General features: G+C 39.4%; 1 protein-coding gene across 5 annotated transcripts in view; it reads left to right on the plus strand.

Annotated features, from left to right (window-relative positions):
- The window catches only part of RAPGEF4 (Rap guanine nucleotide exchange factor 4), a 148,188-nt gene that overhangs the window by 49,331 nt on the left and 73,951 nt on the right, over positions 1 to 24,906 (plus strand). For all 5 annotated transcript variants that reach the window (XM_035332469.1, XM_035332470.1, XM_035332472.1 and 2 more), the window contains 2 exons: positions 20,369 to 20,441; positions 21,519 to 21,583. In XM_035332469.1, the coding sequence (XP_035188360.1) occupies positions 20,369 to 20,441; positions 21,519 to 21,583 (138 nt within the window). The remainder of the gene's footprint in view (positions 1 to 20,368; positions 20,442 to 21,518; positions 21,584 to 24,906) is intronic.

Here is a 24,906-nt window from a genome sequence, read left to right on the forward strand (position 1 = left end):
TAACTAGAGATTTCATGGTCTTTCATCGAAAAAAAAAGTGGCTATTTTCTCAACTTGCAAAGAGGCTGATTGCAGTGTTGTCTCAATACTTGCCTTCCCCCTTTCTGGCTATTCTTTTTTCTGTCTGCAGAAATTTCTGAAAGATTTAAATTTGTTCATTAATCCCTGTCCACTGTAGGAACCTTCCCCCCCCCCCATCTTTGCAGACCTGATGAAGATGATGACATGTTGGGCACAGGAGTAGGAGCCAACACCTGGGCAGGCTGTAGGCCTTCGTTAGGTTGAATGCTTTGTATTGGGGAGTCCACTGCCTACAGCCATGGGCTGCATGGGAAGGTGTGAAGAGATGGATGTAATAGGCATTTGCTCAGTTTTTTGGGGGGAAGGGAATTCCAAGAGGTTTATAGGCTGAGTAACATCATGCATTGCCATTCAGTCTCATCAGTGTCTACTAGGTTTTAAAACTGGATGTGTAGGTGATTATCTACTGATGTAGAATAAGGTGTGAGAGAGAGGGAAGGGGGTGCAAGAGGCCTGCAAGAGGATGGTGTTGAATAGCTACATCCACTATTGATATGAACTTCTTGAAGCGTAAATTAGATATAGGTACACCTGAATGAAAGCTTAGCATTTGAGATCTTTGTTGATGTAAGCCTTACTATGCTAGGGGAAGAAGAACTTTGAAAAAAATACTGCTATAATTTTTATTTATAGTTACAAAAAATCTGTAAAAACCCTTCCCTGCCTAACATTAAAGTCCTGGTGGTTTCATTCCAAGTGCAACCCTCTGTTAGGTCTCCCTGAGTTTAGCCAGTGCCTTTGACTTTACTAATATTAACGGTTTCTGTCACCTCTTAAAAGGGGCAATGAAGAGTGAGGAACAGGTTTCCAGCAATATGCAAGATCTATTTTGAATCTTATCACAGGATTGTCAGAAAGGTTTTTGAGTCTGGGCTGACCTTGCCATTGGATAGCAATGCCCTAAAAATGTAAACTGGCTGCCATTGTTGCTGTAGGTCTGCTCCTTGTGGAAATTTCTGGGATTAATCATATGACCTGGTAACGTGACATAGAATTGTACCTCATTCTCTTTAACAATTTGAAGTCAGTGTCAGCTGTATGTATCACGTACCTTCATAATTTTAATTATAATGGCATACAGCTCAGTGAAAATGTGTTTAGAAAAACTCTACATGGTAGATTAAATTTTTGGTCTAACCTAAATGTCCAGGCTGCAGGTATGTTGTGTTGAATTCAGACAGAATGGAGGCCTGGGAGAAATATATAGTCCCCACTGCTGGACAGTAATTATTTCAGTCGTAATGAAATTTAAATTAAAATTCCTGCTGGTGTCTCACTAATGGTCCAGGCCTTTCTCTGGGCAGAACATTTCCGAAATGAGGTTTGTTATAACAGAGTTTCACCAGCTTCCCTCCAGCTTGCTCACGATAGGAAAACTTAGTTTTCCAGTTAGCCAGGAGAGCCTTTTCAGTCCCTAATTGCCCTTGTGCCCAAGTTCCAACTTTTGTGCCTGCTTGCTTACCCTTAGCCGTATTCATCCCCCAGGGAGATGGTGCTGGCTTGCCAGACTGAGTTGCCCTGAGTAGCCAGCGTAATGGTTCAAATTAGGGTGGCTGCTTTCAGAAGCTGCCTCTGACACTAAGGGAAGCAGAATTGGCCTAGTGTTTACCACACTGGAAAAAGCCATTCTCTTTGGAAAAAGCATTTTAATTCTGAATAAAACATTGGGCTGGCTTTTACCTCATGAATAGTGCTTTATTCCACTTCAATAAATATCAGTACCGACAAGCAACAACATCGTGTCATGACCTTACGTAAGTGTATGGCAAGGTTCCACGTTAATCTCCACAGATGCCCAGGACAGGTTTTTGTAGGTATTTGACCTCTAGGTAGGCAGTGCTCCTGCAGACAGGGCCAGTAAAACAACCTGGCAAATATCCAAGCTCCGTGGACTAGTCCTGGCTTCATAGACACCGCCAGGACCTCAGGTACTTCGCCCCCAGGCTCCTTAACGTGGCTAAGTGCTGACAGACAGCTGAAGAGCTAGGATTTTGCACAAAGGTTTGGAAGGCAGCATTACTCTTTGTTAATAGGGAAAGTTCAAGAGATTACAAGTGGCTGGAAGGCCACATCTTCTGGTAGTTTAATCTAGCCTCTCATCCTACTTGTCCTCTCCAGTCCCCTAGGAAGGGATGTTTACATGTGTGCAACGAGGGAAACCAGGAAACCACCTGCCTCAGCAGGCCTCCGATCCAGGCAGTCTGCTCAGTGCTCAAACAGCCTGAACCAAACACCACGCTCTTCATCTCCTGCTGCTTTATAAGCTTCTAAGATCATTCCCTGCACAGTCAAACCCGGCAGTTACATGCCCTTGTCATGTGCTGTCGTTGCAAAGGTGAACTTCATCATGATTCGCCTGTTTGAGACTGCATTTTAATAGGGGATTATCTTCATTTAATAGCCCTCTTTTTGGAGTTGGAAGCTTGATAAAGAGTTCCTAACTTGACATGGAAACCCCAAGTTGTCATATACTTCTTGTGGGATTATTGAGGGCCAATGGTTGGGTAACTGTGTCTCAAATGCTGAAATGTCTTTAAATTCTGTCCCCTGTGTCGTTGAATGAGTGCCATATAGTTTCTGAAGTGTCTAAGCTGTTGCTATAAATGAAGTGTGGTTGCTTAAGCCATTCTGGTGCTTTGGGAAATTCTGTACCCTCAGCTTGTTTGCCAATTAAATAGGGAAGATGGTTGCAGATGCTTTGTGTAGGCTATCACTCAAAATATTAACACTAGAAAGTGTAGACGACTGCCAGATTTCTCTTGGCATTTTTAATTTAGTGCAGGGAAAAATCAGGCTGAGGTTGGTTCATCATTTAGTGTTTGATGGAAGGTGTTCTCTCTGCTCTGTTTCTATGTAGCAATCAAATCCCACACACTGTACTATATTCTGCCAGGAAATCCACTAACCTTTCATATAATATGTAGTGGGTTTTATAGCCAATGCTGCAGAGCCATTTTCCATGCAGGAGGATTTTCAGCTATTTTTTTCTGCTGCCTTGGTAAGATTTGCAGTGGTTCTTTCTGCAGTGCCAGATGTTGTACATAAAACAGGAAATTATATTCTCTTCTCTTGCTTATTGAGCAGGAGAGAAGAATCTACTTTTAAAACCTAGCTGGGAGAGGTTGCTAGAAGTGCCAAGTTTAAAGAGGCAGATCAAGTGTGGTAGATGAGAAAGCAAGACAATCCTCGCCTGAATGTGGCGGTGAATGCTAAATCTCAGCTGAAGCACGGCTGATGTACTGACATTAAAGGGAATGTGCTGAATATATAATCATTGTGGATATATGCATGGGGCTTTGCATTGTGCGATAATCAAATGAGTAGTTCTTTGTACACAGATTTACTGACACTGACGGGAATCTCAGTGGAGCTCTAATGATCTATATTTAAAGAGGTATCAGCCCAGTTACGTTCTGTAGTATGCGTCTGTATATTCCTGAAGGAATGAAGTGTCAGAATAACATCATTTTGGCTGGCACTTCTATGGTATCCTTAATCTACTTACCTTGAAGCATTTTACAAATATTAAGTACTTCTTTCAGTAGCATTCCACTGGGCTGTGTTCACCCGGATGGTGATGTACTGATAGTTTGAATCAAAGAACCCCTTGTGAATAACCATGGTGCCCAACAGGTCCTGCCTGGCCTGCAGGTTCTTTTACTTGTCCTGCTGCTTTTTCCTGTCGGGTACTGGGGTAGCAGCTGTTTGGCCAGCATGCTGCCTAGTAGCCAAGTGTCTCTTGCTGCCCCTCAGGCTGTTTCAGTGCCAGCAGACAGCTCTGCCACCTGTCCATGCAGGAAGGGAGAGGACGTGGCGTGGGCTGTGTGACAAGGGGACACTGCAAAACTGGGCTCTGGATGCTGTAGCTGCAGAGGTTTGACCATCCTTCTGCAAGGCATGAGAGGAGAACCATAAAGAAGCAGATCAAACGTAGTACTGACTCTCATTAGTAAGCAAAGCCTAACATGTGACACTGAGAATTATAGTTCTAAGGGGAGACATCTTTTATCTTTCAGAAACTTCCAAAACATACTGATAAATTCAGAGATGATTTGGCTCAGCCTCTTTGTAGCCGTTTCTTGTAGACAGAGCCTCTTCAGGAGTTTTTTTTTATATGCATGTGTGCTACTGTTCTTTGTACTGTTCAGGATGATGGTGATAGATCTAAATAAAGTGTAGCTCTGTGCAAGCTAGAGAAAAGACAATCTACTTCTCTTTAGTGGAACTGCTGCTCCAGCAAAGAGAGTGTTGGTTGAGTCCAAAGACTTGTCGCTTCTGCCTTTCATCTTCTGGTAGTTTGAAATTGCTTTTCTGACCATCGTCATCTCTTCCAGCTTCTAGAATGCACACTGGGCACCTCAGCTGAATCGCATCTCTGTTGCTCTAATTAACCAGGTATTTGAGCATTATTGGAGTTCTACATATCTTGCAAAAAGTCATACTGATGTGAAATTGGAGTAACAGTGGTGTATCAGGTCCTTAGTTTCTTCCTTGAGGCAGAGCAAATCAGCAGATCTGTGCTGGCAGTGATCTTGTTTGGCATTTTTTTAGTTAATTTTACTTTGGCTCTTCTTTGCTCACTTCTTTAATAACACTTAAAATGGCACCTTTGGGCACCTGTAGCAATTATAACAGTTTTTATCCATGCCCTTGTTGACAAACGATTCCTTATTAGGTATTTGTGCACTAGCACACTTTTACACTGTTTTTCTTTCCCATCTGGATTTTCCCACTTGTTTCTGTTTGCAGGAAGGATGAGCTCTATCCGAAGCCAGCACTACTGACCCTCACTGGAGAATGTAGTCACTGAGTAGGTCTGCAGGCCTATTTACACTGCAGTTTCTAATCATGTGAGATCTGTAGTACCTGTCAAGTTTGCCAGACTTAGGTGATACTGGTGATGTGAAAATTTTTGTGATTTTGCCATGAGAAGTTACTGCCAGGTGTTTTCAAGAGAGTGTTGAGAGTATTTAATACCTGTTTCCTTAAGCTTTTGTTTGCTGCTCTTAGAACCTGCTGTGATTTCCTAAATTTTGGGCGTAAAAATAATTTCTGAAGCTGCTATGTGATTCTTCTTTTACATACAGACTGGGGGCACAGAACTTGTGAGTCCTGTGCTCGTCCATGTTCCCTGTTTGTAAGGCAATGCAACAGAGCCTGTGAATAGAAGAGGGCCTAGGGCACAGGTGGGACGTAGGCTGACTGGATGTGGCCCTTCCCAGTGATGAAATTTCCCACTGCAGAAATGAACAGTAGATCTCCTTAAGGCTGCAGGCTAGTCAAACTTCATATTTCTCAGCTAAATAGGTCTTTATATAGCAGGTTTGGTTCAAGGATTAGTCACGGTGACTTGGGAATATAGCAGAGATGTCCTGAGATCTCTTCCACGGTACCAGGTAGTGGAAAACACGCCTTTCTACAAGATGACTGATGATCATTAGTGTCATTGGAACAGATCAATTAATATAAATCTGTTTCACTGAAGCCAGTGAAACATTGTTAATTTTTGACAGCTGAGGATCTATGCCAACACGGTTGTGTACAGTAGACTTTCCTCTAACTCCTTAGGAATTGCACAAATAATAAGCTTGTATAAATAGAGAAAACAGAGGTCATCTTACTTAAAAGCTATCAAGATTTTCACTGAAATTTGAGGGTTATAAAATTGAAGGAACAGTATAATGCTAAAATTGTATTCTGTGATGCTTCCTAAGCAAATAGCCAGCAGTATGTAGGGGAATACTTGTTAATTGAAAACTAGGCAGTTAAATATGTCAGGCGTATGTGTACAGCTTCCTTATTCTATAACACTAAACTTCCCTCAGAATTTTTGAAGGGACACAGACCAGATTAAAAAAACTGCGTTAACTGCTTTTTAAAACTATACATATATATAAAATTATATTTATATAAAATTTGAAAAAAAAAAATTGCCTTATTTCCAATGTGTTTGGTTTTTATTATAGTTTACTTTGCAGTACTTGTTTCTAATATGGTTTTAGAGTTGCAAGTTAGCAGAAGAATTATGTAAAATGGTTTTAGATATGAAGGCGGCTTTTCCTCTTTCTTAATGAAACCTTTCTTAAAGGCTGTTTTATAATTATACTTGTGGCTTGGTGGATAATGCCTCTTTTTCATATGGAAGTCATTTGATTCCTCTGGTGCCTCATAACGCTCGAGAAGCATGGACTCTTGCAGTGTGACTCATACTGCAGCTTATTTTACTACATACCCTATATAAAGACTTCCTTTGAACGGTGAGTGGATACACAATATCAAAGGGACAATAACAAGCTTTATCTGTCTTGCTTCACAATAGAGAAGAAGTCCTACAGGAATAGACTGGAGTGTAGGTGATTCCAAATTAAGTAGCCCTTCAATTAAGAAGTGTTCTAACTTTAGTATTGCCAGGGACCTTGTCTTGTCTTCTATAAGGACTGGAAGTCTCATCCCAGTACAGCAATACTCTTGCTTCAAGAATTAATCATTCGTCTTGCTGTCAGAAAAAGGTTGAAGTACGTCAGATTCCTTCTCAATAAAACCTGCCTCTCTTCTATCAGGAGTGTATAAGAATGTATTTTACCATTGCGAATGTATCTTACCACGTATGTATTTTACCACTGCGATAGCAACCAGTAGCGATGTATTCCTAAGCCATTGCATCTGTTTCAGATGCTTAACACCTTCAGTACTGGTATCTCACAAAACTGAAAGGTTGCAGCTTTAGGACATCATTGCATGGTCACAAGTGAAAATGCAAGAAAACTGCTAATAAGAGGAACTAAAATTGAAAAACAAGTTTGGGATATAAAAATAATCACAGCCATTGAAAATGATAGGATTTTTATTTTCTGAAAAATTTACTTTCTTCCCATTTTTGTCCCTTTTCTGCCACAGATATTTGCCACAGTTCTCATGATTTATCTGCTTATGCTAGCAAATGTATGTGGTGGCTAGTTTGAAGTTATACCTGGGACCATTAGCCAGCCAGCATGTGTACAGACTGCTCAGCTGGCTGCTGCCAGTGAAGTGGGTGACAATGAGTGCTGCCCTCTGAAAACTAATGTGCTTTGCTCTCCGTGTAAAAACAGCGTGTTTATCTAGCACTGCTGTTTGCTTTGTGTAAATGTTATCCCTTGTAGTACATTGCTTCCAATGGGCTTGAAAAAAGAATAGACACGGTTCATGGGAAGCAGGTGGTGGGGCCTCCCCAGCATAGCCTAATACGTTTATTTTTACTACTTTTTTGACATCCTTTAAACAAAATATAAGTCCATAAAGAAGGAGCAGGAAATACAAAGATTTCTAAGAACTGAACAATTGAAAGAAGGACTACAAAGAAGTTTAACTCTCAAAATAAATGATCTACTATCAGTCCTGGCTGTATTAAACCTATCTGTTGAATGGGGTAGGTTGAGATTTCAACATGCTGCTGAGATTATTTTTAGCCATGTGCAAGGTGGGTACACAGAAGAAATGGTTATTTGCTTGAGTTGAATAAGACACGCACAAGTTCAAAAAACTGGTTCGATTCCCAGTGAGCTTGCCATCAGGTATATCATTTTTATAATGAAACATAAATTTTAGAATTGTACTTTTTAAAAGCCAACTCTTCAAGAATGGCAAATTAAACACTATAAATGTGTTTCACTGAGAGCGTCTTTAGTCAGTTCGATAGAAATCCTCTTTCCCCCAGGAGGCCAGTACTTGGGCATTTGTGCTGACAGGTTCTGGATGCTTGGGTTCGGCAAATTGTTTTTGGAGGAGTCTTAGTGCAGGAATCAGCTTTTCTCATTGCCCCTCAAAAGAGGAATTTCCTTGCCAAATTGCCTCACAGAATTGCTGTGTTGATGCATATACAGTGTTTGGCATATGGTTTAATGGTCTTTTAGTGAGTCTTCAGTTTTATTTCTCATGGTCTTACAGTCTTCTGTTATCACAATTTGCGTAGTTCTTCCACGTAAGTATAATAGCAATAGCTCTGTCCCTTTGAATCTGGTTATATCTAGTTAAATCTCTCTTTGGAGTATTAGTTTTTATTTATTAGTTACCTGCTTTTTTGGTGGTACAGCTTCAGTGCAAGGGTGTGACAAACATCATTCATTCGGATGGGAGCGTGTTTTCTAAGGCCTGTAAGGTTCAGCCTTTGGAGGCCTGTCCTAGGAGGGATATCAAAGCTGTGAACATCTTGTTCTCAGCTATCATACTCTGATTTAATCTTACTTGTTTTATTTGAACAAAAATGCTTGGTGAAGCATCCACACCTTGTATTTAGTTAACTTGTGCCATTCTGCACCTTTTACGCTGTGTCACTTGCCTGCATCCTGCCTCGAAGTGCCCTGTGAGCCTTTCTGGATGGTGGGAGGGAGAGGCAGGATTTGACATGTCATTCTGTGTAGCACTCAGTCAAGCTGATTTCAGGGCTCTGCTGGATAGAGGAGGAGACTGATACGATGTTATATTCTTTTCCTTCCACTCTTCATTCTTTTTCCAGAAAGATAGTTATTCAGTTTAGTTCAGTACTTCGCACTTTGCCTCTTGTAAGTTGTCTCTATTTTTTTGTATTCCTCTAGTTTTTTTTTTCTCTTTTGGTCATGTGTAGGTTCAGCCTTAACATACCTCTTTTCTGTTCTTTTCCATTTAAGAAAATCTACAGTGCATCTTCATTACCGTGACAACCTGTACATCTCAAATGCTGTTTTAGTCTTCAACATGACAGATCATAGAGAGAACGAAGGCTGATAATAAGGAATAATAATTAGAGCAATGATGTTTTTGTGGTTATATATTGCCCTGTGAAAGAAATTCCCATTCAAAAAAGGAATAGAAACCAAGGCTTCTTAATATGAAACTCCTGCCCACACTGAACTATCAGCCTACTCAAACTAGGCTACTTGCTTGGTGTTCAGTCTGAAAAATACACGATCTGAGTAATTTTCAAATGGTAACCAAGTGGATTTGAATAACTTTTACCTGGCTGAATAAATGTGGGAGAAAGTTGCATAATTTCCTTAAACAAGTCACTCCTCAGAGTCTCAGAGAACTTTTGATTTTGAGGCAGTTTCGACTCTGCTTGGCTTGTACTATTTTAATCTTTTAAAGCTTACATTTTCTATCCTATTTTCTTCTGATTTTGCTTATTATTGATATCACAATGCCGTGAGACAAAGAATAACAAACATAAACAGTGCTTCACTATGAAAAACAGAAACTAAGCTTGTGACTAGAAAATTGGTGGAGGCTTGATGTAGTTTGTGCTGTTCATCTGGATCTGCAGAATCTTTAAGCCTAAACTGTCACAAAGGCAACCAGCTTCAATGAGCCTAGCTTCTGTTGGTTGTGAAATTACTCATCTGTTTCGACGACATCAACTGGTAGAACTACTTTCTTTGGTGGCAACACAGGGAAAGAAGGGAGTTCATTTATTAGGCATATCCATGGGCCACCTCACTTTTTTTTCCCTTCCCCTCTTACAGTTAGCTATATTCCCGAAATCCATGCACTCCTTGTGATAACTCATCTGTTCAGTGAACTGTGGAGGATCCCTCTAGAGAGTCTTTTCAATTTTTTATGGTTATCTTCAGATTTTCTGTCGTTTCTGAAACGACGGTGTCTATTTAGAGACAAGCTGTATATTCATTGCCAGGACTTTTTGAATTTCCTCCTTTCCAATTAAAAGAGTTCTCTTTAGGCTATGTATTGCGCTCACCTCCTATCCATAACTCGTTCCTATCTAAAACATTTTCCCTTCCTTCTATCCTACTAACTTTTCTTTATTTTCAAGTATTAAGCTTCCAATGGGACTTTTTTTCTTGTTTCCCATCTTTACATGCTTCTGATTATCATTGTCCCCTCTTGTCCTGAGGTTTGAAAATGTTTCTAGGGACAACGTAAAATGAGTAATGTCACTTCTTGCCTAGAGGATTGCTTGAGAACCAGCCCACAGCAAGACTAAATTGCAGAACAGCATTTGGTGTGAGGACTTTTTAGACTTGGTGAGGGACTGACAGCTAAATAAGATGTCCGTGATTTGAGGAAGTTGCTTTCTGTGGCTCCAGTCAGAGGAAAAAACCTTGAAAGCTGCCCTATGCAAATAATGCCATTGCATCGCAGAATGTTAACGCACACTACCTGATCCCTATGTTATGGCACAGCTGAACCACTGTTACTGTGTGTTTGCTTATCAGTTTGATAAAAATCAGTCATTCCAATCCAAATATGTTATTGTATCGTCAGATAGGATTCTGTCTTGCAAGTCCATCAGAAGAGACTGTTTCATAGGACATTATGGGGAGCCTGAAGCATGAGGGCAATGAGATATTGGACTGTGTATGCGGAAGTAGGCAGTATAACCAAAGACTGTGTTACAAAATAGCTGAAGCATTATGAACTCCAGTGGGGAGTTTCCATAGGCAGCATCTGTTACACTACGCTGTGTAAGAAGGGGACTTCTTTGGATTTGGGAGGTTGAGTCCATAAGAGGTTTATACTGGCAGTAGAGTTCCAGAGGTGCCGTTGCACTGCCTGCTGACTGAGCTGGGAGGCCCAGCTGTGTTGGGGTCCTGTCAAATGATACCAATCTGATTCTGAGCGGCTTTCTGTGCCGCAATACGCTTTTTTCCATGCACCAGGAGGAGTAGACCAAGTTCAGTCCTACTCCTGGAATTATAATTATTTAGTTTGTCTTTTGGTTTCCCCCTAATTATTTGGTATTATACTTGTTTTGATTTCACAGCAGTGTTGCTGAGAGAGCTGCACAGGCTGCTTTTAAAGCAGCTCACACTGTAATCAAAATAATATTTTAAAAGCATTGAAGTAAGACTAATGTTATAAAGGAAATTCCCTTGTATATTTACTTATTTGCTTGCATTTACCAAATATCATTGTTATTGTTAGGTGCAATTGTAGTAGAAACAATCACTTTGGAAGCTGATGTTTGCTTGCTTCTGCCAGAAGCAAAGGCACAGCATTAGACTGACCCCCCTGAACTCATTAAGAGGTTTATATTGATTTGAGATGAATTAATATTTAACCCAGAGTTTCCTTCCAGATGAAAACAAATTCTAGACCAACCTACTTCTGTGCTTGTAGCTTGTAAGTATGAAAAGCTGAGTTCCAAATCAGCTCACCATTTTGCTTTTTCATTTCAAATCTCCTTGTGAGGGGAGGGAAGAAAATAAACTATTTATGTGCAATGGATAAAGCCACTGCTTCATACAGTGTCAACATGAGGCCAGTTTAAGTGTCATTTAAGTTGTACTTAAAACCTATTTTTAGGGCTTAAGCACTGCACAGACCTTGTGCTGACCTTAATTTCAGTGGAGGAGCATGGCTTCAGCCTGCTGTTGGAGCACAGCCTGCCCTGGAAGGTTAGCAGCTTTTCTCTGTCTCAGTGGCACATGCCTAGTTCCACGTACATTTCTTAAGGTTAAGCCTTCCTCCTAACAGTCATGCAAAGATGTATTGTATGTGTGGATCAGGACTTCAGTATTTGGAAGGTGACAGTCTCAGACTGGAGCAGTAACATGATATAGAGGCTTTTGCTGACTTCTCACTTGCCTAGTACAAAAACTTGCTTTTTGCTTGCTATGCAGGTTAGGATATGTGATCAGGAACAAGACATGTATGTTGCTGCAATTCCAGGTTTTACTGTTCTGTCAAAGTACTTTAAAAACATAAACCTCTTCCTGGCGTGACCTTTTGTCTCAGCTGAAGCTCTGCTCCAGAAAAATACAAAAGGTAAGGGAGAAACACCGTATGGAGGACATAATGTAGAAGGCAGCTCACAGCTGCTCAGGCAAGGAACTGGGCAATGCCTCATCACCTTATATTTGTCTCTTACTACCTACCTGTGGTCTTCCTTGTATGCTGCCTTTTTGCATAGCGCACCCAAACTGAGATCACCTGAAAGAGAGCATCTTTGGTTCTCCAGTCATTACTGTGGTGTATCTGAAAATAGAAGCTGTGACTACCTGAGGGTAAAAGGAAGTCTTCTGTGTGCAGAACTTTCAGAAATTGTTCTCAAAGCACGTTTTCCCTGCACACAGCCCATGAGATGACACCAGACATAGCTCAATCTTAATGTTGTCAATGTAGGTTTAATGGTTGGCTGTAGTGGTAGAAAAAATGTTAAAATAGTGCATTTTTCTTAGTAGTTCAGCTCTTTTGAAGTCTTATCTCTTGGCTTTGCTAATAAAGATGTGGGTTTACAGTTGTTAGCTTTGCAGAAGAGTTTGAAGAGGAGTGAGGTTCCATTCTGCTACTTGCATCATTCAGAAAATTCCAGCTAAGGTGTCATTTGCTGCATCTCTCCTACAAGTGATAATGAAAGAGGAAGAAAGGAGATTTTTTTGATCTTATGTTGAGTTTGAAGCAATACTGCTGATGGACATCATCATTTGATTTTAAAGTGAGCAAATTCAACAGATATCACTGTAAAAGAGTAAATACAGAATTGCATAATATTCTTTTTCAGCCACTTTTGGCTGAGAACTGAACTTCATGTTGAAGGCAGTTGAATTGTTATATATATGTATTACTATAAATATAGTATTTGTTCTATGGTTACACAAATGCAGCAAAAGAAAACACATAAATCGGATGGGCTGTTTGTTCTTTTTTTTTTGTCCTCTTTTAAGTGCATGCAATCTTTCCCACCCTTCCAACCAAGTCGCATCTCCACCCAACTGCATTTCCTGAGTGGATTCCTCTAGGAGACAGAATCAGAAAGCTGCATGATGTCATTTCTATATTTAAATTAGATGGAGCAGAATAGGCTGTGTAATTTGTTTAATCATTGCTCATGCTCTAATTTCCTTGGATTTGATTTTTTGCAGTGCAGTCTTATCTTCGGGTTTCTATCTGGTAGCCAAGTCTGCTATTTGGCATGATTTCAGTGAGCTGGGTGCATTTTTCTTTTCAACTAAAACTCAAGGGGATTCTGTGATCAAGCAAATTCGGCACACGGAGCTTTTCAAGCACGATAAATTGATTTAAGTGGGAACGTGACAGAAAAATATATGGCTCCAAAACAAAGAGATCAAATAAAATCTAAAGCATAGTTGATTAGAGCAATACAGAAACATTCAGAAGATGGTAAACAGATAAATAAATAGAAAAGATGCAGATTCATCTGCCATTATATAAACTGTACTAATTCTGGGATCAGGATTCAGCAATTTCAGTACAGGCATTTCCTGTATTTATTTTATCTCAATAAGTCTAAATGGTACTTCAGTTCTGCTATTTCAGGCCTCGTCTATCTTGTTTTAATGACTTGAGTAGACTGACGTATACAAAACAGTCTCTGTTCAGTAAATTGTGGTAGAATCTTTGCATTTTATTTTCTATTCTTCCACTATATATAAAGATATATTTTCTCTGTTGTAGCATTTTTTTTTCTTATTTATCTTTACCCTTTCCTTTAGAAATGCTTCAGTTCTCTTCCCTTATCTATACTTGGACGATATTCTGGAAATCACAAATGCAAGTACTTAGTAATATTCAGGATTCTTGATATTCTCCATCCTAATATAGGTAGGCAGTTTCTGCATGAGATTCCCTTTTGTACTGAGATAAAAGCACCCCTCCATATCCTGTTGTGCTGTATGTGTGCTTAATGACTTGAAACTGATTTCAAGCACAGAGATAGGCGGTGAGGTGCATGCAGTCTGTGACATGACAAGTGGAGCGCGTGTTCTTGCCGTGCACAGGGAGGCAGCCCACCGCAGCCCACACTGGAGGTGAGGCGTTGATCCCATACAGACCCACCTGCAGCATGCACCCAGCCGGGTGGCAGAGACAAGGCCCCAGGGCAGCCGGTAGCACCCAGCGAGGAGAGGCAGAGCTCAATGAGGAGGTCGGAGCTGCAGCCCCGAGGGCCTTGTGTTCTCCAAGTGCTCCCAGCCTAAACAGACCCCACTAGAGCTGAGGCCCCACTCTAGCTGAGGCCAATCTTACATGTGGCCCAGACCTGAAACACATTGTGCCAGGGTCTAGTCCTCTCTTGGTCTGGCTGAGAAGCTGCTGAAATCCTCTCACAGTGATCAGCCACAGTTCTGTACTTCTGTACAAACCTGTTTCTTTTGATATGACTTGTGCATCTCCTGGCATCGCCACAGGCAGGAGTCGCTTTCAGTCAGCAGGATTTCTGATTTTCATTTAATAGGCTGCTGCGTGGTGGTAATGTAACGTGCTTAGTTTCTCTTTGGAGACGGGGAAAAATATTGTGAAGAAGCTTATGGTTTTGTTTTTATTTTCCCCAAAGCAATCATCAGAGTGAAATTCACAAACAGATCTGTGCAACTTTGCCGTGTCATTTGCCTGCCTGGGTTGCTCTCCCTACAACCTCACTGAAGAACCAGGTTTTGAGATCTGTGTGTATGGGTTTGTTCTAGAGCGAAATTTGATGTAAGTAACACTTTATAAGTAAACATGGCTCATCCAACAGCTGTGGGAAAAAGCCTGAATATGCAGGCGGGGTGGCTGTGTTACAGCTCGCAGATCAGAGGGGTCAGGTGTCAGCCTGTGCAGACGGCTGGAAGCGTGGACGTGTTCCAGGAAGCAGGCAGGAGACCCGGTGTGAATCCCCGATTACTGTTCAGGTCAGTCACTGTGGTGCTGTTGGGAATTGACGCTTTAGAGAGTGGATGCTGTGGAGAGCAGGGTTTGCTTCAAACCCTGTGAGTTTGCTCTTATCCAAGTATGTTTGTAGTTTCTTCTCACTACTGTAATTTAGGGCTCAACAGGAGCGATACAAATCTTGAGGTTACATTATTGCAGCAGCTTTGAATGATGACTTACAGTCCAGTGTTAAACAGTCATGGGACAGGTCCTTTTTGAAATATCCAATTTAGGTTGCATTGGCCAAAAATGTGTGGAAACTTTCTGACTAAGCTTGCTTAGAAGAAATACACTTATTGATTTGTGAACATAGTAAGGTAGAATCTGAAAACAGAATTATACCAGTTTTCTGTGTGTCTCAGCACATAATAGTGGGCAATAATGAGTGTGTTTGTTTTTTTTTTTTGCCTTTTTCTTTCCTTCCAATTTTTAACAAGATTTGGGTAAAAAAAATAACTGACTATGCTTATAGGTTATTTATTTAGTGAAATTCAGTAGGAACATTAGGCACTTTTTATTGGAAAACACTAACGGATAGCAGGCAGATGACCTGAGAATTTTCATATAAGTTAGCTCAGTGAAGAGTGATCTTTAGAGCATCAGCTCTAGAGGCAGAGATCTAGACTTTGAGATGACAAGCTGTGCTTGGCTGGGAGTGAAAAGAGGGTCCAGAGATCTTCTGGGGCTCTTTTCATATCTCTCCATATTGTTCTGGAGGAAAGAGAAGAAATGATCCACCGTGCTGAGCTCACAAGGGAGATTATTCATTGCCAAAATGGTATGACTGGCACAACCAACTCGGAGGAAGAACAAAATTGTACTGAGAGCATCAGTGATCAATTATTTATTGTCAAAAGAAAATAGAGAACTGCTGTCAAGCTACAACTTACATCACCCTAGAGAAACCATTAACAGAGTATAGGCAAATAGCACAGAGGATTACAGGACTCAAGTAACAGTCAAAATAACAACATCTAATAAAGTAGTTACACAAGGTTTTGAAGAACGTGTGTGGAAAGGTCACCTTGATGTTTGGCCTAGGATTTCTAGAAATGAATTATTTTGTTTTACTGTCAAGACTGCAGGCAATGCAAGTTCTGCCTGTTCATCTTCTCTGCTGCCAGTGGTAGACAGAGCAGGAGGCAGTAGAAGCTCATCTGGTAATTTAGGGTTCAACTGAAGTGATGCGAGTCATGAGATTATATTACTGCAGCATCTTCAAACAGTGATTTACTACCCAATGTCAAACAGCCATGGGTCAGGTCAATACACGGTACCACTACGTGTCGAGGCTGTGAGTGGGGGAGGTAAAGAGAACGAAAGAGAAAATCACCTATGCGTTGTGGTCTATAAAACCTTCTTTAGTTTTAGAAGACTTCCAGCCATGTGTAGGTTCACTGTGGCATGGGGAAGCATTAGAGGCCTGACTTCACTCCCCAGTCTGTGTACCATCACTGTTTGAAGTCCTTGTTGAATGGCCCATCAGTTACTCTGCTGACTGGAGAGTTGCTGGACTTGAGGGTGTATCTGATGTGGAACTTGCATTCAAAACTTTATGTCCAGGTGGGTTTTCCTTCACCGTTTGTGTATGGTTCCTGTTGTGTGGTGGTTTTGCTATACAATGCACATGGAAGAGAACAGAGGCTACTCTATTTTCTTCACATCTGCTTGGCTTCTTTTGGAGTGCTTGTATCATATAGATCTGGTTTTGATCTTTCTTTCTCTTTAAACAGGGATTAGATCTTCAACACTTGCAGCAGAAGAGAAGGGATTAACTACTAAGATGTATTTTATGCACCTTATGTGCACTAGAAGAATGCATAAGGGATTCAGAGATAGCTTGCACTGGAATTACAGTAATGGCCTTTCTAAACATTATCATATAAAAAATTTACCAGAGTGCATTCATGGTGTAGAAGAAAATCCATTGTAGTCATGAAAACAGCTGAGACTCGTCACCAGCTAACCAATGAGTGGCCTTGAAAACTGTTGATGAAAAAGTTCATCCTCAGTGCCTCCCCAGTGAGGAAAGTGCTATTTGCTTGTTTCCTTCCCTCGCATCCCCTACTGTTCCTCGTCAGCACTCTTCTGTGCTGTAGGCTATCTAGCAGTGACTGAAAAGGTCATGTTAATTTTTACCACTGCATGGCTATGAAATGGTCAGGAACTGGAAGGAAAAATAGAGTCTTTATTACTTGTGCTGTCAGATTAGATGCAGGAAGCGTCTGATCTTTAAGCTATTGCATGATATAGTTTGTAAATTAGTAGAAATCTGAAGACAGAGTGAATAGGTCACTGAGTGTAGTTTTAAAACCTGCTGTCATGTTGGATTTACAGAACTTGAAGACTTTTGGTAATAAACAAGCTTATACGATAGCTGTTGTTGTCTTTCATAAGGAAGGCCTTTCCAGAGTTCATACCAACAGTGGAACATATTTTAAGAAGCCTCTTGTAAATATTTAGTTTGTTAATCTTCAGGGTCATTTTAAATGCCACCTACCAGTACAATTTTACTTACTGCATTTTCTTTTTGCTTAAAGACATTACAGTAATAAGATAGGTCTCACACTCAACATTGTTTTTTCCTCATTATCTCAGCTTTGAGAGAGCTCATGTTTGGAGCTTCGTTACTCCATTCAATACTATGAATCTCTATGTGGTTATTTTCATCTTTGCATACTCAGGTTTCCCAGTGGACAACATTTCCCAGACTTCTTGAAAAATGAGTGTCCTTTGACATTTAATTTGGCTCATGAGCTGGCACAATTTTAGTTGTAAATTGTACTTCCAGTGTCAGTCTGCACCCCATCAAGGTATCTTCATGGGAAACCACATGTAGGCAGTCATATTAGCCTTCATGTAAGATAACCAGGTAGTTTAATTCATGCTGAGGTCCCTTGGTGGAGTCTGAACAACTGAACTTTCTGAGGGCAGGTCCAGAATTGGTGCCTCTTCTGGTATTGCTGGCTGACCTCCTTCACAGGCAGTGCTGCTCACTGGGCTTGCTCTGTCAGTCTCCTTAGTAGACTTACTCCAAGGCAGGGTAGGACCTTCGTATGGAAGATAACAAAGTTGAGGTCCTTGGCAGCCTACACTTATGCTCTTTGTGGCCTGTGGCATCCTGAGAATGAGGTGGGGCTGAATATAGTTAGGGGCCTCCACGAACAAGAAATCCACAAGTGTTCCTAAAGCTTACAGTACACGAGTGCAAATAATACTGCAGAGTACAAGACTGCATCTATCTTCCCTGCCTATTTAATGAAAGTCAGACCCACATCTAAAGATAGATATTGTTGTTTTTTTAAAAGGACAAATTCCTAAAATGTGAATAGGGTTCCAGAAACCGTAAAGTGTCAGCTTCTTTTATACCTTTGGGTACCACTGCTTGATGGTGCACAGTTGTGCACAGGTTTTTGCAACTGATACCTTACATTATACAGGGCACTTACATAAGAGATTTAGAGGAGTTCTCTTTTTAGCAAAAACATGGAATTGTGCAGATAGGGTGCTCGATGTGAAGAGTTTACATCTGCCTTAATGTGTTAAATGCAATTCTGGCTTATCATGCCTGTAGGACTTCTGCAGGTATTTTTTGTTAAGCTAGGCCCCCAAATCTTTTGGAAATTGTATGACGTGTTCTATGCTTCATTTTGTGAGAAGAATAAGCAGGAAAAATACTAGAGAATTACCGAGAAAGGAAACTGCCATGCAGTGTATGATGATTGTGAAAGTTGTATAGGAAATGCATACGTTTGAAAAGTTAAAAGAAAATTACTATTGTTCTACAATTCAAGTTCCTTATCAAGTTGGATTAAATGTAGACTAATAATGTATTTCTGGGAAAATGCTATTATGGGTAAAACAGAACAAATAACTGAATATCATCTGAACGATGAGAAAGAACAGGAAAAATATTCCCTATGTAATTTAATTTTATCTTATTCCAAATGAAACATTTCAATTTTCTATTTCTAAACCAAATTTCAAGACCGAGCTCAGTAGAAGATAGGACAAAACATTTATCTACTCTTTGAATAAAATGCTATTTCAGCCCCTTATGATATGTTTTCCTTTCTTTCATTTTGACAACCGAAATGAGTTTTTTCCCTTGTTTTATGTATATGGTTTATTTATTGAACTGAGAAAATAATTACTAGTTGCGTTCTTTCTCTTGCTGAGTTCCAGGCATAGAACTGGAGGCAGAGCTTGGGAAAGAAAGTAAGAGTTTTATCCTCAAATTAAGTAGTATGTATTTTCTGTGACTGACCTGGAATAAAACATAATTTTGCTCCTATGAGTTTTCAGCTGGATTATGGGTGAGATTTAAATAATATGTTACTAAGCTTTAGGATGTAAAAGGATGTTTTAGCTTGCCTAAAAATAGGATTGGATTATTTAGATTAATGTAATCTTTGCCGGTTTTGTTATTATTTAGAATGCAAGACATTCATTCTTCCTTGCTAGAACTGATGAGATTTTCATATCCATCTCCAGAAAAGAAAAAAAAAAAATGTTAAAAGGATAATTGAAGCATCTGTTAAAATCCAGAAGATAACATTTAAAAAGTGAAAACATCCCTACAGCTCCATAAAGCAAAGGATTAATCTTTTACATTAAAATTGGACTAAAGGGAAGTTTTCCACCTCAATGTGTGTCCTTAGCTGAAACCTACATGAATTTCAGCTAGTTGCTTGTTCACGTTCAGCTCACTGCACAACCTATGGATGGCGTTACAATTTTGTTTATGCTGATCATCAGCATCCCTGTTGCACAAGCTTGCTCTGTGACAGTTTCGAAAGGGGCATTATAACTGTTTACCATTAACTATGGCAGTAATCTAGCATGACTGAAAACAGAAATGTCTCGTTTATTGAATGATTTGTATGAGATAAAAAGACTTTTTTTTTTTTCCTTCATATTATATTTTAGCTTCTGTGAATTTTTTAAGCCCTAGGCAGAGCTTTGAACCTTATTCATCATGTCACCAGCATTCACTGAAGAAAAATACCAGTTACCAACATCAGTTACGGTTATCCAGTTTACTGTGGTACAAAGGACACTATTTTTACAGTTACAAAATTTCATTTGATACTACGGTATTAGTGTGTATGTATACATAAAGTTGGTGCTGGGTTTGTGTGTTTCATAACCTTGTAGTTTTGAAAAACAAGCCTTTGCTTGCTTAGTGTGTTGTGATTAAATGTTTAGTCTTAGCACTAAATCCTGTATGTTTTAAATCTGGTACCAAAATTGTAGTGGTATGTGAGTCTTATGAACAGCCTCATCTCCATTCATACAATAAAGCAGCTCTCTAGCTTGAGTTTAGCTGAGCAGAGTAATTTCAAACAAGTTTTAAAACAGCCTTTATGGGAAATCACACAACTAAGTACAATATTGATTTACTAGAACCCTCAAAGTCATGCTTTGGGGAAGATCAAGGAGGGAACTCTTTTAGCACAACTTTTGATAAAATAAAGACAGACTGCTCAAATCAAGAAAGCTGGTCTTGAAGCATTAAGAGTAAAGACATCTGACTGGCTCAGTCATAGATTGTTTATATGCATGTGAAGCACAAGGCAGCAGACACAAATGTACGTACCATATTATCCATCTGTACTGACTTACATATCTGTACTTGACGGAATTTACCATTGCTGTCTTCCAGAAATACCGACAGTATATGTCTGGACTTCTCACTCCTCCTTATGGTGTTATGGAAACTGGCTCCAACAATGACAGTAAGTATGAGGAGGTAGAAATCAAATGCTAGAAAAAATATAAAAGAGAAGAAAAAGGAGGAATGAAGGTCCTCTGTTTTGGGGTGTGGAAATTAATATATTAAATTCAATTCATCATTACCACTATATTAATATTCCATAGAGGAGGAAATAGTTTGGAACTTGCTTGATTGCATTCCTAACTGCATACAACTGCACACAGAGCTGTGCACAAATTCACACTGTGGAACAAACCTCTTGACTAAAACATACTGTATTATGTTGCATAAAATTTAACTGCCTGTAGATGCTATATGAATTCTGTGGAATGCAGCCATGCGTCCTGCTGGTAAAATGAATTTAACAAATAGTGATTTATTTTATTATTTTTTTTTAAGTTAGGTTGGGCTACTTTGCTTGCTTGGGAACTTGGGTTCATGTTGGGACACATAACCTGCACTAAACATGCTGCTATCTGACCTTAGTTGCATAGGTAAATAAGTTTGGGTATGGCTTTGCGTCATGAGAGCCTGTCAAACCGTGGGATAATGGTGTAGACATGAATCCAAGGGCAGCCTTTGGAATGCGTCACTTCTGTAAATCAAGGTATTTTTGTTTAGTTGCCAGAGAATTACTTAGACAACAGCCAGGGTGATATCTGATGGCCTACAGTCATGTCTGTAAATTTTGGGTAATAAGTTATGCGACCAATACAGTCTGTTTGTGAAACAATAGTGTAGCATAGTGTAACTGTGCTAGGAAGTGCAAACACAATGGCACATTTGAATTCCAGGTATTAAAAGGCAGGTAGTGGTAAAAGAAAAAATATATAACTAATTCCTGTATACATGTTTAAATTACTTGTTTGTGAGACAGTATGGCTTCTAACAAACTGTATTTATAGCATTTACAGAAGTTAACTTTCTTTTTCAAGTTCCTAAGATAAGGAAAACTGCCTAAATAAATGTTTTGCACTTAACATACACATTAATCTATGGTTTTTTTCAAAGTATAAAAAAGGCAAATAGCTTATTCCATTAATCTTTCTTTTGTTACTTAAAGTATGTATTTATTTTCTGTATTCTATTCTTTCTTTAGGAATGCCAGATAAGGACAGTATGTCAGGCAGCTCTCTTTGCCAAGTCTCTAAAAACTGTAATAAGGTAAATTGCACCTATTTTTGCCTTTGGGTTTTGGTGGGGGGCTTTTTGGTAATAATAATAATAATAAAAAAAAGCAGTAGTACAGCATGAAGTTGAAAAGAACCAGGTGAAAATGTGAATCACATGATTGATGCAAGTGCAGTATACAAGTTATAAGGATTCTTTAGAGATTTTATTACAAAACTAGAGAAAGCAAAGTGCTGCTGTTGAAGTCTGTGTCACAATCTGATTGTCATCATTCTGTAAGGAACATGGTGAGGGTGAGAAAGAAAGGCATCCCTGTGACAAGACCCAGTACATAGCCAATGGATCATAAAATTCATAGTTAAGTCCTGTTTGAAGGCTAAACTGAGTCTTAACTGATGCATAAACATTGTTCTGGCCTTTTGTACGGGGTGAATTTTCTACTGTGTTCAGAGAGCAGCTTTACATCCCAGGTGCCCTTTGTAAAAAAGTTCTGTGCCTTTGGTCTCACCAGATCAGCACCAGCATGAAAGAACTCATGAATATTGCTATGCTGGCATTAAAGTGATTATAATAGTTGGAAGAAATAGTATCAGATGTTGCTGCAAAGGTTCAGAATTTTCAGAATTTTTTATGGTGGGAGTAGAAAAGTTATAGTAACACACAGTTGCTTAGATGCCTCCTTTCTGTATATAAGAGTTTAATTAGATGCATTTGTGTGATGTCTTCAAAACGTTAAATGATTTTTTTTTGTTCCATAAAAAACATCTCTTGACAGCAGATAAAGACAATGAATATTTTAGCGTGTTTCCTTAATGCGAAAATAACTACTTCCACCTCTCCCTGTCTGTCTGTCCTGCTTCCTCAAGGGTACTGACCTTTCTTAATTGTCACATTTAGCCTTTATTAAATGTATAAATGTAACAGTATGCAGTTCCTTTTTCTAGAATCTTATTCACTAATGCTATAACACTTCCTGACAGCCTTACCCTATATGAAAATAAACATTTTTTCCATGCACTAAGTAATAATTCTTAGATACTTTTGTATCTTTTGCTCTCTAAACATTTTACGACCTTTTATAAGTGATTCTCTAAGATGTTGGCATTTCAAGGCTGTACATAAGAGTTAAGACAGATCAGGGGTCTTGCTTGACCCCTCAAAGAAAGTACCAGGTGTAGAATCCAAACCTAAAGACACTTTATTTTCTGAAGTGGGTAGAGGTAACAAGATAAAAACATCCTAGGCTGTCCTAGAAGGTGATATTCCCCCATAAATGGGTAGTGATGCGCAGCTAAGGAGCATATGTGTTTTCAAGTCCAAAGTATTTTAGAAACTGGGCAAAGTTTTGTGAGTTATGTTGCTGCCAGTAGCTTGGCTTTTCTAGCACAAGAGGACTTCATGCACAAAGTAATCTTCACCTGTGTAGGAGACAGAACTTGTCTGGGACAGGCTCAAACTGTTCAGTGACTTTTACAAGAATAAGGTCCTTTGCAAACCATGTTAACTTCCTTTCCAAGACACCAAAAAAAAAAAAAGTCATCCTTCACCCTCCCACACTCTGTAGACATTTCAGTGGAGAGAAGCTGAGAGAGTAAATATGTGACAGATGCTTGTCACCTTGCTTCGTCCCGGAGGATCTCAGATTGTCCCATGACAAATGTGGCAGAACCTACACAGCATAGAAATGGTTTATGAATCCTAGTTCTGATTTTGCCATATGGCCATAGTTTTCTCCATTTACGTCAAACGAAAGGTAAGTGCAACAAAAATACTTGTGTAGTTTGTTTACTGTGTGCAAGCTTCAGTCCTGCAGTTTAAAACTGTACAACTGTTACAGTGCTTACACAACATGTAGATCTTCATGTCCTGCTCTTTTGAATGATCTGGGAGATACTGGGATTGCAGGGACAAATTCCCAGAAGTGTTGCCAGCTATTTGAAATACAGAGTAATGGGATACCAGAAAAGAGACCTGAATTCATACTTTTTATGTGCTTTGCATGTTCTGTGGTTATATATGGCTGCTGAAATGGCTACTGCATTGGGACAAGCATTCATCAAGGGAGAGGGCAGTGTTCGCAGGACATCTTTAAATTATTTTATATCTTTATATGGCCAAAATTAGGCCTGGAGGACTGCCCCCCCTTACAGAGGGGCATGCAGGCTATTCTGTAATGGCCAGACAAAGACTGAGTGAGGACCTTTCTGAAATTCAGAGAAAGTTCCTCAAAATCTTTCATGTGGTAAGAAAACATTACACTCTTAGAAGTAGATAACATAATTTCTTCAGAAGTTCTAGTCATAATGATACATTTATATAATTTTGTTGTTTGTTTTAGTTTCCCAGGAAAGTTTGTATCTATAAATAATTTGCTTCAAATGAAATCAAATATATTCCTCTCTTGAAATACGAGGATGTATGTTTTTCTCTTTTAGCTTGTGCTGTGCCTTTTATAAGGACAGTAATAGATGATTTTCCATATTTGCTAATTATTTTCATAGCTTAATTTTTTTCTCTTGTCACATCTATTATATTTCTGATGAGTAACACAAGATTTTTCTTTTAATGTATGCCTTGAAATTTTCTCACCATATGGGGATGTTTGGTTTTCCTAGTTCGTTAAAATCTATTAAAAAAAATCTATTTGGAGAAGGCAGCAAAGAGATTTTCTTCTACCAAACAAGAATTAATTTGCATTTAGGGTTACATTATTGCAGATCATTTAATGCAATATAGCAGTTAAATTGAGCATAAAATACTGAGACGGAGTATGTTGCAGCCCTCAGTTATATTTTGAGAAATGGAAACAAAATCAAATTTAAGCCATCTTACATAAGGGAAAATAACACAGCATCTGTCTTTTTAACTAGTCAGTCTAATATCTGTGCAATGGTCTCGCTAGCTCCAGTTTTTGAAAATTCTGATGGAACAGATCTGGATGTAACTGGATCTGCTAGGTGAATATAACCATAAAGCCAAAATGACAAAATCAATAATATTTTCAAATACATTTTTGGAAAAGATACAGAAGGGTACTTAGAAGGCAGGGGAGGTTGGGCTCCAGCGTGCAGACAGAACAGGCAGTGGTTATGTCTTCATATAGTACCAGCAGAGCTGGCAGCAGGGTTGCATGGTTGTTCCCACTACAAGATCCTGTTTTTACAATTTGACCAGTTTCTCACTGTTTAGGCTGAGTTTTTCACGCTGAGAGTTTGCTTCTGGCTGATTTTTAAATTGAAATGGATCAAACCTCTCCGACATTGAGGTTGGGGGAAGATACGTGGCACAGGTTAAATAGCTTTTCCCAGTGATACACTAGCAATCCTGTCCTTTGGCTAGGAGCTTGACACTTAGGG

The sequence above is a fragment of the Oxyura jamaicensis genome, chromosome 7 (assembly GCF_011077185.1).
Source record: "Oxyura jamaicensis isolate SHBP4307 breed ruddy duck chromosome 7, BPBGC_Ojam_1.0, whole genome shotgun sequence".
Taxonomy (NCBI): domain Eukaryota; kingdom Metazoa; phylum Chordata; class Aves; order Anseriformes; family Anatidae; genus Oxyura; species Oxyura jamaicensis.